The sequence below is a fragment of the Galeopterus variegatus genome, unplaced genomic scaffold (assembly GCF_000696425.1).
Source record: "Galeopterus variegatus unplaced genomic scaffold, G_variegatus-3.0.2 Scaffold9718, whole genome shotgun sequence".
Taxonomy (NCBI): Eukaryota; Metazoa; Chordata; class Mammalia; order Dermoptera; family Cynocephalidae; genus Galeopterus; species Galeopterus variegatus.
The window spans coordinates 1-12,327 of NW_007735829.1; the positions used below are offsets into that span (position 1 = coordinate 1).

Consider the following 12,327-nt stretch of genomic DNA (forward strand, 5'->3'; position numbering starts at 1 on the left):
CTCGCTCCAGAGGGGGTGGGGAGGGCAGAGCGAAGGCACGGGGCAGCCGAGGCGGAGGCCGGGAGGGAGGGTCCCGCGGGGTCGGGGAGGCGCCCGCTGGTTGGGTTTCGTTTCTCCGGCGCGCGGTTTCGTTTTCCCCGAGGCCGTCCCCACCCGGCTATTCCGCCTGTCTCCGCAGGGTCCAGCCTGCGACTACCCGTCCAGGCCCGGACGCTGGCCCAACACTTGTGACTTCACGTGTGCGCGCGGACACATCTGAAGTCACACCTACAGCCACCTTTGCCAAAGAATACACTTAGGCAACGTCAGTGGCTGCATACGCTCAATCCACATCTGTGACCCCCAACACCTGTGACACCTGGGTCACACCTGTGACACCTGGCCGCACTACCTGTGGCCACGGCCTGACACCTGCAGTGACACGCGTGTCCTCACCACCTCACCTGTCACAACACCCGAGCTCCACCTGTGACCGCAGCCTCTCACTGCCTGGACAGCCCTTACAGAGGGAGCATGGCCTTGGCTCCTGAGAGGTGAGAGCCAGGCCGCCCTTCCAGATGCCCGTGCCCATTCCCCTTGCCGCCGGGCCCTGACACCGTGGCACTTGCCTGCAGGGGTGCCCCGCGCGTGCTGTTTGGAAAGTGGCTTCTGAGTGAGATCAGCAGCGGCCGCTACCAGGGGCTGCGGTGGCTGGACCAGGCCCACACGTGCTTCCGCGTGCCCTGGAAGCATTTCGGGCGCAAGGACCTGAGCGAGGCTGACGCACGCATCTTCAAGGTGGGACCCCAGCTCCGCCCCGATGGGGGGACCTGACTAGGACCCGGAAGACCCTGCTCCGGTACCCACATCTTCTGTCCCCCACCCCAGGCCTGGGCGGTGGCCCGCGGCAGGGGGCCACCCAGCAGCAATGGAGGTGATTGGCCACCCCTGGAAGCTGCGGAGCGTGCAGGCTGGAAAACCAACTTCCGCTGCGCCCTGCGCAGCACGCAGCTTTTCAAGATGCTTCAAGACAATTCGGGGGACCCCACCGACCCGCACAAGGTGTACGTGCTCAGCCCAGAGCTGGTGTGGAGAGGTGAGGAGCACCTGGGGCCAGGGAAGCAGGTGGATCCGGGCAGAGAAAAGCCCTGCAGGGGGCGCTGGGGCTCTGTTCGCTGGCTGGGTCACATCTGGGTTCTTGGAAGTCTGCCCCCCGCCCCACCTAGACCACAGTCCTGGGCTGGGCGTGGTGCTAGGTTGTTGTGGGGGGCAGGGAAGGGAGTTTCAGCAAGGATGCTGTTGGAGGCTATTGGGACAAGTGAACCGGAGGGACTACTCAGGCATTCACAGCCAGGTCTCTCCTGAGGTCCTAATGCATCCCCCAACTCCATTCTCCTTCAGGAGGCCCAGGCATGGACCAGGGGGAGGAAGAGGACCTCAAAAATGCCCCACCCACACAGGTACAGTCTCTGCTCACCTTGCTCCCAGGCGCCACTTCCCACCAGGGCTGGGGAGCTGCTCAGAGTGACACTGTCTTCCCTGCAGGGCTGGCCTCAGGGTCCATTCCTGGCAGGAGGAGATGTTGACCCTCCAGCCCTGAGACCTTTTCCTGCCAATGACAGCGAGGCCCAGGACCTCTTGCTGCAGGCTGTGCAGCAGAGTCACCTAGGGGACCATCTGCTGGAAGCTGCCTGGAGTGGGGAACTGGTCCCCCCGCAGGCTCCTGGTGAGAGGCAGGAGGGGTTGGCCCTGAGCCAGGGCTGTGGTGGGAGTGAGGGGTCTCTGCCCTGCAGGGAAATGTGCCTAGGGAGAAGCAGGCAGGACAGCAGAACCCTTTGGGGGCGGGGTAGGGGGGTATTGCACCAGAACTGACTAGCAAAGTGGGGTACCAGGAGCAGGGCTGCAGGCCCCAGGGGTGGGACTAGGCACCAGGGCAGGGACAGTCCTGCAGGAGCGTGTTGGACTGCTGAGCCAGTTCTCCTGCTCACTGTGGTCGTCCTCCTCAGGCCCCGGGCTCCCTACTGGGGAGCTGTATTCCACATGGGAAGTGGAGGCTGCCCCCATGCCCAGGCCCCAGCACCCAGTCCTGATGACAGGTGAGAGGGGCTGGGGCGCATGGTGAAGTAAGGGGGTGGGGACATGGTGCCAGCTCAGGTTTTGTTCCCCAGATGCAGGCCAGGGGCCAGCCCCCACGCCCCCGTACCAGGCAGAGCCCCACATAGCACCCGCCGCTAACACCTGCACCCCAGTGGGAGGTGAGTGCCCTGGAGGGTGGGAGTGGGGGAGGCCCTTCTCATCCATCTCCACTGCTCACAGCTTGGTCTGCACATAGAGCCCGGCCTGCATGCCCTGGACGTGACCATCATGTACAAGGGCCGCACGGTGCTGCAGGAGGTGGTGAGGTTCCCAAGCTGTGTGCTTCTGTATGGCACCCCCAGCCTGGCTGTCCAGGCCACAGAGCCCCAGCACGTGGTGTTCCCCAGCCCTGCGGAGCTCCCTGACCAGAAGCAGCTGCGCTACACGGAGGAGCTGCTGCGGCATGTGGCCCCCGGCCTGCAGCTGGAGCTGCGGGGGCTGGGGCTGTGGGCCCGGCGCATGGGCAAGTGCAAGGTGTACTGGGAGGTGGGCGGCCCCTTGGGCACCGCCAGCCCCTCCACTCCTGCCTCCCTGCTGGAGCGGAACCTTGACACTCCCATCTTTGACTTCGGCACCTTCTTCCGAGGTTAGTGAGACCCCTGCCTAGAAGGCTGTGCCCAGGTGGGCCCTGGAAGCACCTGCTACCCTGTGCTCACCTGAGCCTCCTCCTGCAGAGCTCAGAGAATTCCAGGCACGGCAGCGCCGGGGCTCCCCACACTATACCATCTACCTGGGCTTTGGGCAGGACCTGGCATCTGGGAGGCCCAAGGAGAAGAGCCTGATCCTGGTGAAGGTGAGACTGGAGCCCTGGTGAGGGGAAGGCCCCACAGCCTGGCTAACCTGACAGTCATTCTCCCCGCAGCTGGAGCCCTGTCTGTGCCGGGTGTACCTGGAGGGTGTGCAGCGTGAAGGTGCGTCCTCCCTGGACAGCAGCAGCCTCAGCCTCTGCCTGTCCAGCACCAACAGTCTCTTTGAGGACCTTGAGCACCTCCTCATGGAGCTGGAGCAGCCCGCCTAGGGCCAGACCCTAGCCCCTCCCCAGACAATAAAAAGAATGCAAACCACCAGTGCTGGCGTCCTGACTGAGTGGGCTGGGGGGGGCGGGGTGGAGATGGTCCGGGCCCCAGCTTTGGGGACTGTCAGGCTCCTTTGCCAGCAGCACCCTGGCTGGACATGGCAGGGGCCTCACACCCAAGTGCATGGAGACCTCCCCTGCACACCCACTCTCCTGTCCTCAGATGGAGAGACTCAAACCACATGCTTTAGAATCACAAAACTGCTCAAAGAAGGCAAATGCCCTTGAGACAGCAGGCGTCAGAGAGGGCAGCTCCTGCCAGGTGTGCTGGGGAGGGGAGCATTGCCTGGGGCTCCCCCAGCCCCGTGAAGAGCCAACTCTGTCTGTGTCCAGCCTGTCCCCAGTCTCCAGGACCCGCCAACACTGCCCCGCCTTACTGGAGGCAGCTGAGTTGAGCACAAACTCTAGCAAGTATTCCCAGCAACACAACTGGGAGACAACAGGAGCGAACTCCCAGTTCAGAGACATGGGTGGGGGGCCGCTGCGAGATTGGTCAAGAAGCCACCCGACACCAGGGGGTCCCGCTGACCACTAAAGGCTTCACCTTTCAAGTACTGAGTCACCCGACAAGCTTCTAAAGATAATCCATTTTTGATAAATTAGAACACAGTGGAAACTATCTATAATATACATATAAAAAAGTCCAGTTTTCAACTGTGAACAAGCAGGTGCACAAGCCAGGAGTCACCACAGGAACCCTGAAGGCAGGAGCACTGGTGTCCCCAGTTTTCTGTCACTCCTGGCAGAGCCACTTGGGGACACAAATGCCAGCAGCCACTTGGCCTCAGCCCTCGGCCGCCTGGGCCTCTGGGGCCTCCGGGGCCGCCTGGGCCTCCGGGGCGGGCAGCTCCTCCCCAGGCTCAGCCTTCTTGTGCCTGCGCATGTGCCTGTACTTGTCCACGTAGGCCTTCACCAGGTTGGCCACCTTCACGGGGTTGATCTCACCGCTCTTGCTGTGGCAGATCTGCAGAAACAGTTGCAGCCACCTAGACTCCCTTTCACATCCAGACATGCAGAATCCTCGCCCTGCCCTCCCACGGTAGCACCCTGGGCCATGTGGGGACAGAATGCAGTGGGCCCCCTACAAGGGTCACGGGCTGGAGGGAAGCACGGACCGAACTCAGATCCTGGGCATGAGCCATTGCTACAGATAGCCCTGCTTGTCTCTCAGGGCCTTGTCTTCCCACCTCTAGGCTGGGCGTGGACTGGGCGAGTGTAGATGTCACCCATTATCTTAGTCTATTTAACACGCAACAGAAACTTCCACATGTCTCGTGGACACTGTGTGCTCTTCCTGAATATCTAACAGGTCTAACATGAGGACTGACCCGAGCCCTGCAGCCACTATGTGGCAAGGCTGCCCCCCAGACATCTGTTGACAAGAAGCGGTGCTGACTGCCACACACGTGGTGACCGGCCCCTGCGTACAGCACCGTGCTGCTCACCTTCTGCACGGCCTTGCGCAGGATGTCCTTGTACTCGTCCTTGGTCACCTCCCTCTTCTGGTAGAAGGGCTTGATGGCCAGCTTCACCTCCTCCACAGCCCTCTCCTGCATGTGCAACTTCTTCATGTACTAGGAGGAAAGAACGTGTGTGACCCTGCCAGGTGGGACAACCAGGGCAGAGGCCTGGAGGGCCCTTTGGCAAGAAGCACCAGGGCCCTGGAACATCTTCTCAGCCCCAGGAGCAGCAGGGGCGGAACTGCCTGCTCTCCACTGTCCTGACCGGGGCCCACCCACGCTGCGCTGTCCCTAAACTCAGCCTGAGAACATCACTTTCAAAGCGGGATGAGAGCCGGGAGCCGGAGGGCAGGACTCACCTCCTCCTTTCTGGTCTTCTCTGCGGCTGCCCTGGGAGTGGCGGTCCTCTCCTCCGAGCTGTTGGCAGTGGCGGCTTGGCCGGCAGGCTCTGAGGCTGAAGTCAGGGCAGTGGGCACTGGGGCCGGGCTCTGGGCCACCCCGCAGCCCGCCAGCGGAAGGCTCCCCTGCAGGATACACTGGACGATGGGCTGGCTGACCGGCACACAAGGCGGGATGCTCGTGGGCTGAGCCGGGGTGGGAGGCATGCTGGGCTTGTAAACCTGGGAAGAACAGCCCCGCTGAGTGCAGAGCCCCAACGCCAGCAGCCCCAGGGCTCAGTGCTCCCTGCTCCTGAAGCAAGACGGGGGGCGTGTGAGGCCTCTGCGCAGCCGCCGCAACCCAGACACCCACCTGAGGGGCACCTGCAGCTGGGACCCCCGGCTCCAGAAGCACATGGCTGGGAGGAGGCGCCTGCTTGACCACAGCACAGCCCTCATCCTCCACTTCCCAGGGCTTCTGCGGCCTAGGTGGTGGCGTCCCATGCGGTGGCGTCCCTGAGGGGAAAGACAGGAGGTAGGTGCTCAACGGCCACCTGCAGACCTGCTCCTGAGGAGTGGTCCTCCAGGGAGTGGAGCCCAACCTTGGGAGCCAGGGGGATGGGCCACCTCCCTGTCCCTCCCCACCCCCGACCTCATCCACATGGGAGGCACACAAGTGGTCCCAGACAGCCCTGGAAGCAGCCTCACAGTGGCCAAGACCCCTACTCACTTGGGACTCTGTCCTGGGCCAGGGCACTGCCCTGCGACTCTTGGAGGTTCCATGTGACTCTCTTCACCAGGGCTCTGGACCGCAGCAGGGGCGTCTGTGATCCTGCCTCCTCAGGCCTGGCCACCTCCTGTGCCCTCCCACTCACAGAGGGGCCGTCCTCCTTTCCCACGGGCACCATTGTGGTCTCGGCCACATCCTGCGTGTGTGTGTGCTGTTCTTGGGTGCCCTCTGCCTGGGGTAGGGGCAGCAAAGTGTCTGCACTGTGGATTAGTGACACCTCCCTCTGGATGACAGGCATGGCCAGGCTGGCCTCATGCAGCTGGCTGACAGGGGGGAACACGGGGACTGGCAGGAAGTCTCGTTCCGGGGAGGAGTCTGTGCTTTCAGGAGAAGGCGGTGAGCTCATGTCCTCAAGCTGGATGAAGACAGCCTCATTGGAGAGGTCCTCAAAGATGTGGCCTGCCTCCACGGACGCGCCATAGTCCAGGTCCTCAGCCTCACATTCGGCTGGCCCCTCCAGGACAGAGGGAACCTGTAAGGCTGCCTCGTCAGCCACAGCCACCTCTGGCGAGGTGCCCGCTTCTGTGGAGGCTGGTGGCCTGGCTGGGTGGTCTCTGTCCCACCTTGGCTCCCCCTGCAGGGAAGGGTGTGGAGAAGCCTCCCTCGCAGCCCTCTTCCTCTCTGGGGAGCGAGACCGGGGCTGCAGCTGCTTGTCGCGGGAACGTGGCCGCCAGGACTCCCGTCCCCTGTGCTCTGAGCTCAGGGACCGGGACCTCCACTTCCTGCTCGCTCTGGGCCTGGACGCACCCTCCTTGTCTGGCCGCTCACGGCTCCTCCCGCGCTGGTGCTTGTGCCTCCGGACCCTCTCCAGGCTGGGGGGAGAGCACTCCCTGCCCCGAGACCTGGGCCCCGACCGATGAGTCTTCTTCCGCCTGCTCTCGTAGTGCTCGTGGGGGGAGCTGCCGGGGCTCCCCGAGCGCGAACGGGGCGCCCTCCAGCCGCGGCCGCAGGAGCCCCTCCTCTGCTCCTTGCTCCTGCCCTTGGCCTTCTCCCTCTTGGCTCTCTCGCGGCTGCTGGAGCGGTCGCTGGAAGATCTCCGGCTCCTGGCCTTGGACCGGTGCCTCTTGGTGTAGTCCTCACCCACTGATGGCGACACTGACCGTGAGCTCCTGTCCCTGGAGCCGGAGCGGGACCCAGAGCGTGTCCCCCGGTGCTCCCTGGCTGCCCTCTTCCTCTTGGCTCTCTTCCTGCCATGGGAGCTGGAAGTGGAGCGGGACCGGCTCGGGGACGGCAGCTCCACGACCCTGTGGGTGGCTGCCCGTGGCACACCTGGGCTGGGCGGGTCGTCTGGCTCCAGCACAGTCACACAGGTCACTGTCCTCTCAGAACCAAAGAAGATGCTGTGGGATACCCTGTCTTCATCGTCCCAGGGCTCTGGCGGGGACAGGTCCTGCGCCCGGGCGGCAGTGCCACAGCTCTCTGCCGGCTCCTCCTCATCCAGCCCCTCTCGCTCGATGTCAGAGGCGCCCTCGGCGGCCCCCTCACCCCGGAGCCTGACCGTGCCAGAGGAAGACCCACGAGAGGGCTCAGGCTCTGTCCCAAAGACACCCTCCACCGTGTAGGAGGTAACGCAGCGCACAGCCTGGAACGTTGGTGCCTTGGGGCTGCTGATGGAGATGGTGCGTGTGATCTCAGAGGGCAGGAGGCCGGGGCCGAGACTTTCGGGGCTGCTGCTGGGGGGGCTCGAATCGGAGCCAGTGGGGTCAAAGGGGTCGTAGATCTCACTTTTGAGCTGCTTTGTCTTTCTGATGGAGAAGAGGGCTGAGGGGCTGTCCTTCCTCTGCAGCTTGCTGTCCACAGGCCGGAACGTGTTGCAGAAGCCGGGGCTGCACAGCCTGCCAGGATGTGCTGTGTTTCCAGGAATATTGATCCTGAAGCTCTCGAAAGTTGACCCAACACCCTTCCCTCTTGAGGGTCCCAGCGGGGCCAGGCTGCTATGGGAGCTGGGGGCTGGGGGCTGGGGACCACCCACATGTGTGCTGGGCTCCTGTGGGCCCCTGCTGCGGGGCTCACGCTCGGCCTGGACTCCTCGGCCTGGCTGCCCAGGCCCGCCCCTGCCCGTCAGTCGGCTGATGCAGGCGCTGGGGATCTGGACGCTCTGCCCATGGGCTGGGGCTGCATCTTCCCCACAGCTGCCTCTTTGGATCTTTGGTATCCTGGGCAGCTCAGAGATGGCGGCTCTTCTGGGAGCTGGTTTCAGGGGATGTCCTGGGACAGTACCTTTAGGTGGAGAGTTGGAAGAACTGCTGGCGATCTTTGACAAGGTGGTACCAGGAAGCAAAGTGTGCTTGGTGACACCATTGAGCCATGAGCTGTCAATCTGTCCTAGGCCGGGCCTGCTCCGGCTGCACAAGTTCTCAGCCTGGCCTGACCCAGGGGTTGCTGACGCATCCAGCCTCACGGGTGCCCCTGGCACGCGGGCAGGGATGCAGGATGTGGCCAGCCTGCCCTCGCAGCTCAGCCCCACACTCTGTGGCCTGTTTCCTGACAGGCGCTTGGACAGGCTCCTTGAGGGTGGTGCTCTGGGCTGTGGGCAGTCCCTGGACCTGGGCCCTTCCCCTCTTGATGGACCAACTGAGTTTCGCTGAAAAGAAACTGGAGCTAAAAAACAAAAATCCAATGGCAATCATTTCCCACCCACTTCCAAAACGTGGTGCTGATAACAGCAAGGCCACGGGTTCAGATCCCTATATAGGGGTGGCCAGTTAGCTCACTTGGGAGAGCGTGGTGCTGACACCACCAAGCCAAGGGTTAAGATCCCCTTACCGGTCATCTTTTAAAAAAACACCCACTTCCAAAACGTGGTGCTGATAACAGCAAGGCCACGGGTTCAGATCCCTATATAGGGGTGGCCAGTTAGCTCACTTGGGAGAGCGTGGTGCTGACAACACCTAGCCAAGGGTTAAGATCCCCTTACCGGTCATCTTTTAAAAAAACAAAAACAAAAGTCGATGATTTGTTCAACTTTTATCAGACTGACTTTCTCTTACATCATGCATCTTAAATCCCCCATTTGCTGTGGAGTGGACACGTCTGTGCCATATCCACAACTGGGAAGCTGTGGGAGGGGCTGGGTCCCACCCAGGCCCCTCTGTGACTTGTGTTTCACCAGGGCTCAGCTGCTGAGGCAGGTGTGCTTTCTCTTTTGCTTTCACGGTGACACTATTTGTGAATCAGAAAGTACCCAAGCCAGTTACCAACACTTCACAAGGGTTGGGGTGGCATGGGGGTGCCGCCTGACTTGCTGGCACCCCGTCCTCCACTGGTAGAGATGCCTCAAACCCTGCCAGGACCTACAGAATTTGCCAGAGGGAGCACATGATTGCTTCTGGTGGAAGTGTGTTTCCATTTCCAAAACCGTAGAAGAAGGGGCAGTGTCCCGTGGGCCGTGTGTGCCACCTCACCTGCCCTCTTGGCGCTGAGGGAGCCATCCCGGTGGATGATGATGTCGGCACTGCTCATCATCAGGAGGCTCTGGTCCGACAGGATGCTCCCCAGCAGGTCGGGGACAGGGGCCTCGTCTGCGTCCAGCACCGGCGCCACAGCAGGGAGCTGCCTCCTGAGGGCACAGACGCAGGGCGGGGCTGCCACTGCTGCCTACTGACCCACAGCTGGGAGTGTCAAAAGAGCCCGGACTAGGCAGGTGCCCAGCAGGGCAGTGGGGCCGGGCCCTGGCTGTTGTCCTGAGAAGAGGCCTCTGCAGGGCCTTCTGCAGGAAGGAGGCCCCCAGCAGCCCCCACTACAGGGAAACTGGGGGTCTGGGAGGCGTGACCTCCGATGCTGCTGCCGCCCTGACCCCCCCCCACAGGCAGGAGGCAGCATATGAGCATCTCTACCCATTTTGTTGGTTTAGTATTTTTTTTTAAGATTAGGCTGTCGTCAGGGCCGAGGGGTGACTGGCCCTGATGACAGCCTGATTCCCCAGGGCCGCAACTCCCTTTCCAAAGACCTTCCCCTTTGCGGGTGGGCTTTAAGGCCATTGTGGGCAGGAGGACGCCTCAGCAGCTGTGGCCGACAGCTCCCCTGCCCTGGTGTGCGCCTGGCTGCAGCCCTCCTTCACGCAGAACAGGCTTCACGGTGCAGAATCAGAGGGCCACAGAGAGTGCCAGGCCTACAATGGCCCAACTGCGACCCCCACCCCTGCCCTTGCCCATCCCAGAAGACCCTGCTCTCACGCACCTGGAGAGCCCCACGGAGACGGGCCTGGCCACGGGTTGGTGAGACTGCAGGGCCGACCGGGACAGAGCCCTCCTCTTGGCACTCAGAGAGGAAGGAGGGTTTGTGGAAAGTTCTTCACTGCTAGGGGGAGGACACAGGCCAAAGGGCGCAGATGACCCCAAGCCCCAAACTCAGGGAGAGGTCTCTGGCTTCGGGCGGCCACGACAGTGCTTATGAAGGGTGGCCTAAGCACTGCCTGCAGGAGTGGTGGGGTGGCGTGAGCTGCCAACAATGCCAGGGTGTCACAGCTCTCTCTGTGCTGGGGATGAGGATTCACAGAGCTCCCCGCTGCACTGCCCAAGTAAGTCTAAGAACATCTGAGGTAGGGAGCATGGCCCCCTCATACGTGGCCCCCGGGACTGGGGCATGCCGGTGCAGGACCGCCCCATGCACTCACCTGTCGAAGGGGTCCAGCTCATAGGGGTCTCCAAAGAGAGACAGGGAGGCTGCTCCAACCTCTGCTCGCATTAGCCCCAGGGAGGGGTCTGCCGGCTTGTACACCGCAGGGGTGCAGGTTCCGCGGACAGGCCTGCAGAGGCCCAGCGTCCGCGCGATTCGAGAACGAGCTGTGGCTGTATTCTGAACCAAAGTAACAAAGAAAAAGAATAACTGAAAGATAGGAACAAGGGGCCGGCCCGGTGGCGCACTCAGTAAGTGCGGCGCTTGGGAGTGCGGTGGCACTCCCGCCGAGGGTTCAGATCCCATATAGAGACCGGTCCGCTCACTGGTTGAGCGCGGTGCGGGCGCGACACCGAGGGTTGCGATCCCGTTACCGGTCAAGAAAAAAGACAAAAAAGGAAAAAAAAAAAAAAGATAGGAACGAAACTCAAGGGTTCTAGAAATACCACAGGAGACGTTAACTGACAACGTTGCACACAGGTTGAGTCACCCTAACCCAAGGCCACGGGGCTCTGTGTATGTTGGTTATGAAGTCTCAGAGGTGACACTTGGCCAGAGTTGACAAGGATACCCAATGTCACACCCATCAGCACAGGACCCACTGCAGGTTGTCGGGTGGTATTACATGAAAACTCACCAAGAGGGAAACAGAAAACCCAGCTGATGACTGACAGTTGTACGCTAAACCCACTTGAGAAGGGGCACAGGTCTTCAACCTTCTCAACTGTGATTACTCCTAAATTACTAAAAATCATAAAAGGGTTACATGCTACTACTGCCTTGTGATCCTAGGCAGAGGGGACAGACAGACACCTCCCCCGCTGCTGGACCACATCTGCACGACCTGGCGGCAGGCACCAACCCCTCCCAGGGGAGCATGCCCCCCACCCACCACCTCCGTTTGCCACTCAGGCAGTCGTCCCAGAACACTCTGTCTGCCAGAAGAAGAAAGAAACCACAGAAAAAGCATCTCCAGCCAGATGAAGAAGGTAAGCTCAGGACAGAGCCCAGGAACATTCTGGAACATTCTGGGCATGGGGATGAATGAAGAGGAAGCACATGGCCAGGCCCCACCCAGGCTCAGGGAGCAAAGGATTCAGTGCAAAGGGGAGCGAGCCCTGGTGACCACAGAACTGGGAGACCATAGGCCTTCACCCAGCAAAGGCCCACACGTGGCCCCAGCTTCATCTGCTCCTCTCTCCAGAGATTCTGTCTGAACTAACAGTCAGACCAGATGTTCAAACACTCCATTCAAAACTAGAGTATGGTTGGGCCGGCCCCGTGGCTCACTTGGGAGAGTGCGGCGCTGGGAGTGCGGCGTTGGGAGTGCAGCGGTGCTCGCCGCGGGTTCGGATCCTATATAGGGATGGCCGGTGCACTCACTGGCTGAGCGTGGTGCGGGTGACACCAAGCCAAGGGTTGCGATCCCCTTACCGGTCACAAAAAAAAAAAAAAAAAAAAGCCCAAAAACCTAGAGTACGGTTGAATGTGAACATGCATCACGTGAACTCATATCCACTAGGAAGCGAATGGCGATCTCGACCACAGATCCACGGGGACACCACAGACACTCGAGCAATGGCTGCAACCCGGCTGCTAGTGTCTCACAGCTGTGCACCACTGACGACGGGACATGGTCTGAGCTGTGTGCGCACCCCTGGATGGGCAGCCTGCCGCACACCGAGGCTGTATGGAACAGCCATCATCATCTGTGGGACCACTGTGGTATATGTGGCCTCTCGGAGATGGAAGCGTCATTATGCAGTGCACGGCTGTGCAGTAAGATGTTTTAAACGTCTGTTCCAGGACCGCGAATGAGGATTAAGTGCACGGGCAGAGGCCCGCACAGCGCAGCGCTCACGTGCACGGAGGGGCACTCCCAAGGCCCAGTGA

At 61.5% G+C, this 12,327-nt stretch overlaps 2 protein-coding genes across 7 annotated transcripts in view; one reads left to right on the forward strand and one right to left on the reverse strand.

Annotated features, from left to right (window-relative positions):
• Positions 1–239: 239 nt before the first annotated feature.
• On the forward strand, positions 240–3,182 carry IRF7 (interferon regulatory factor 7). 2 transcript variants are annotated; one of them, XM_008593823.1, is made up of 10 exons: positions 240–533; positions 615–777; positions 868–1,075; positions 1,381–1,439; positions 1,525–1,705; positions 1,986–2,075; positions 2,148–2,234; positions 2,312–2,701; positions 2,790–2,908; positions 2,978–3,182. In XM_008593823.1, the coding sequence occupies exons 1-10, from the start codon at positions 514–516 to the stop codon at positions 3,131–3,133; spliced, it is 1,473 nt and encodes a 490-aa protein (XP_008592045.1). In that variant the 5' UTR covers positions 240–513; the 3' UTR covers positions 3,134–3,182. The 2 variants fall into 2 exon arrangements, with proteins under 2 accessions (XP_008592045.1, XP_008592046.1); XM_008593824.1 differs by lacking the exon at positions 1,986–2,075 and having other exon boundaries at positions 241–533.
• Positions 3,183–3,762: 580 nt separating this feature from the next.
• The window catches only part of PHRF1 (PHD and ring finger domains 1), a 28,696-nt gene continuing 20,131 nt past the window's right edge, over positions 3,763–12,327 (reverse strand). For 3 of the 5 annotated variants that reach the window (XM_008593827.1, XM_008593825.1, XM_008593829.1), the window contains 8 exons: positions 10,433–10,614; positions 9,997–10,116; positions 9,222–9,376; positions 5,758–8,418; positions 5,401–5,543; positions 5,010–5,270; positions 4,636–4,764; positions 3,763–4,154 (listed from right to left, as the gene is read on the reverse strand). In XM_008593827.1, the coding sequence (XP_008592049.1) occupies positions 3,975–4,154; positions 4,636–4,764; positions 5,010–5,270; positions 5,401–5,543; positions 5,758–8,418; positions 9,222–9,376; positions 9,997–10,116; positions 10,433–10,614 (3,831 nt within the window). In that variant the 3' untranslated portion in view covers positions 3,763–3,974. The remainder of the gene's footprint in view (positions 4,155–4,635; positions 4,765–5,009; positions 5,271–5,400; positions 5,544–5,757; positions 8,419–9,221; positions 9,377–9,996; positions 10,117–10,432; positions 10,615–12,327) is intronic. The other 2 variants (XM_008593826.1, XM_008593828.1) reach the window with 2 other exon arrangements.

What these genes read in the sequence shown, in the direction of transcription:
- IRF7 (XM_008593823.1), top strand. Translation starts at nt 514, where the DNA reads ATGGCCTTGGCTCCTGAGAG. An exon ending in CCCAGAGCTGGTGTGGAGAG is followed by an intron (nt 1,076 to 1,380) that starts GTGAGGAGCACC and finishes ATTCTCCTTCAG; the next exon opens with GAGGCCCAGGCATGGACCAG. An exon ending in GGTCCCCCCGCAGGCTCCTG is followed by an intron (nt 1,706 to 1,985) that starts GTGAGAGGCAGG and finishes CGTCCTCCTCAG; the next exon opens with GCCCCGGGCTCCCTACTGGG.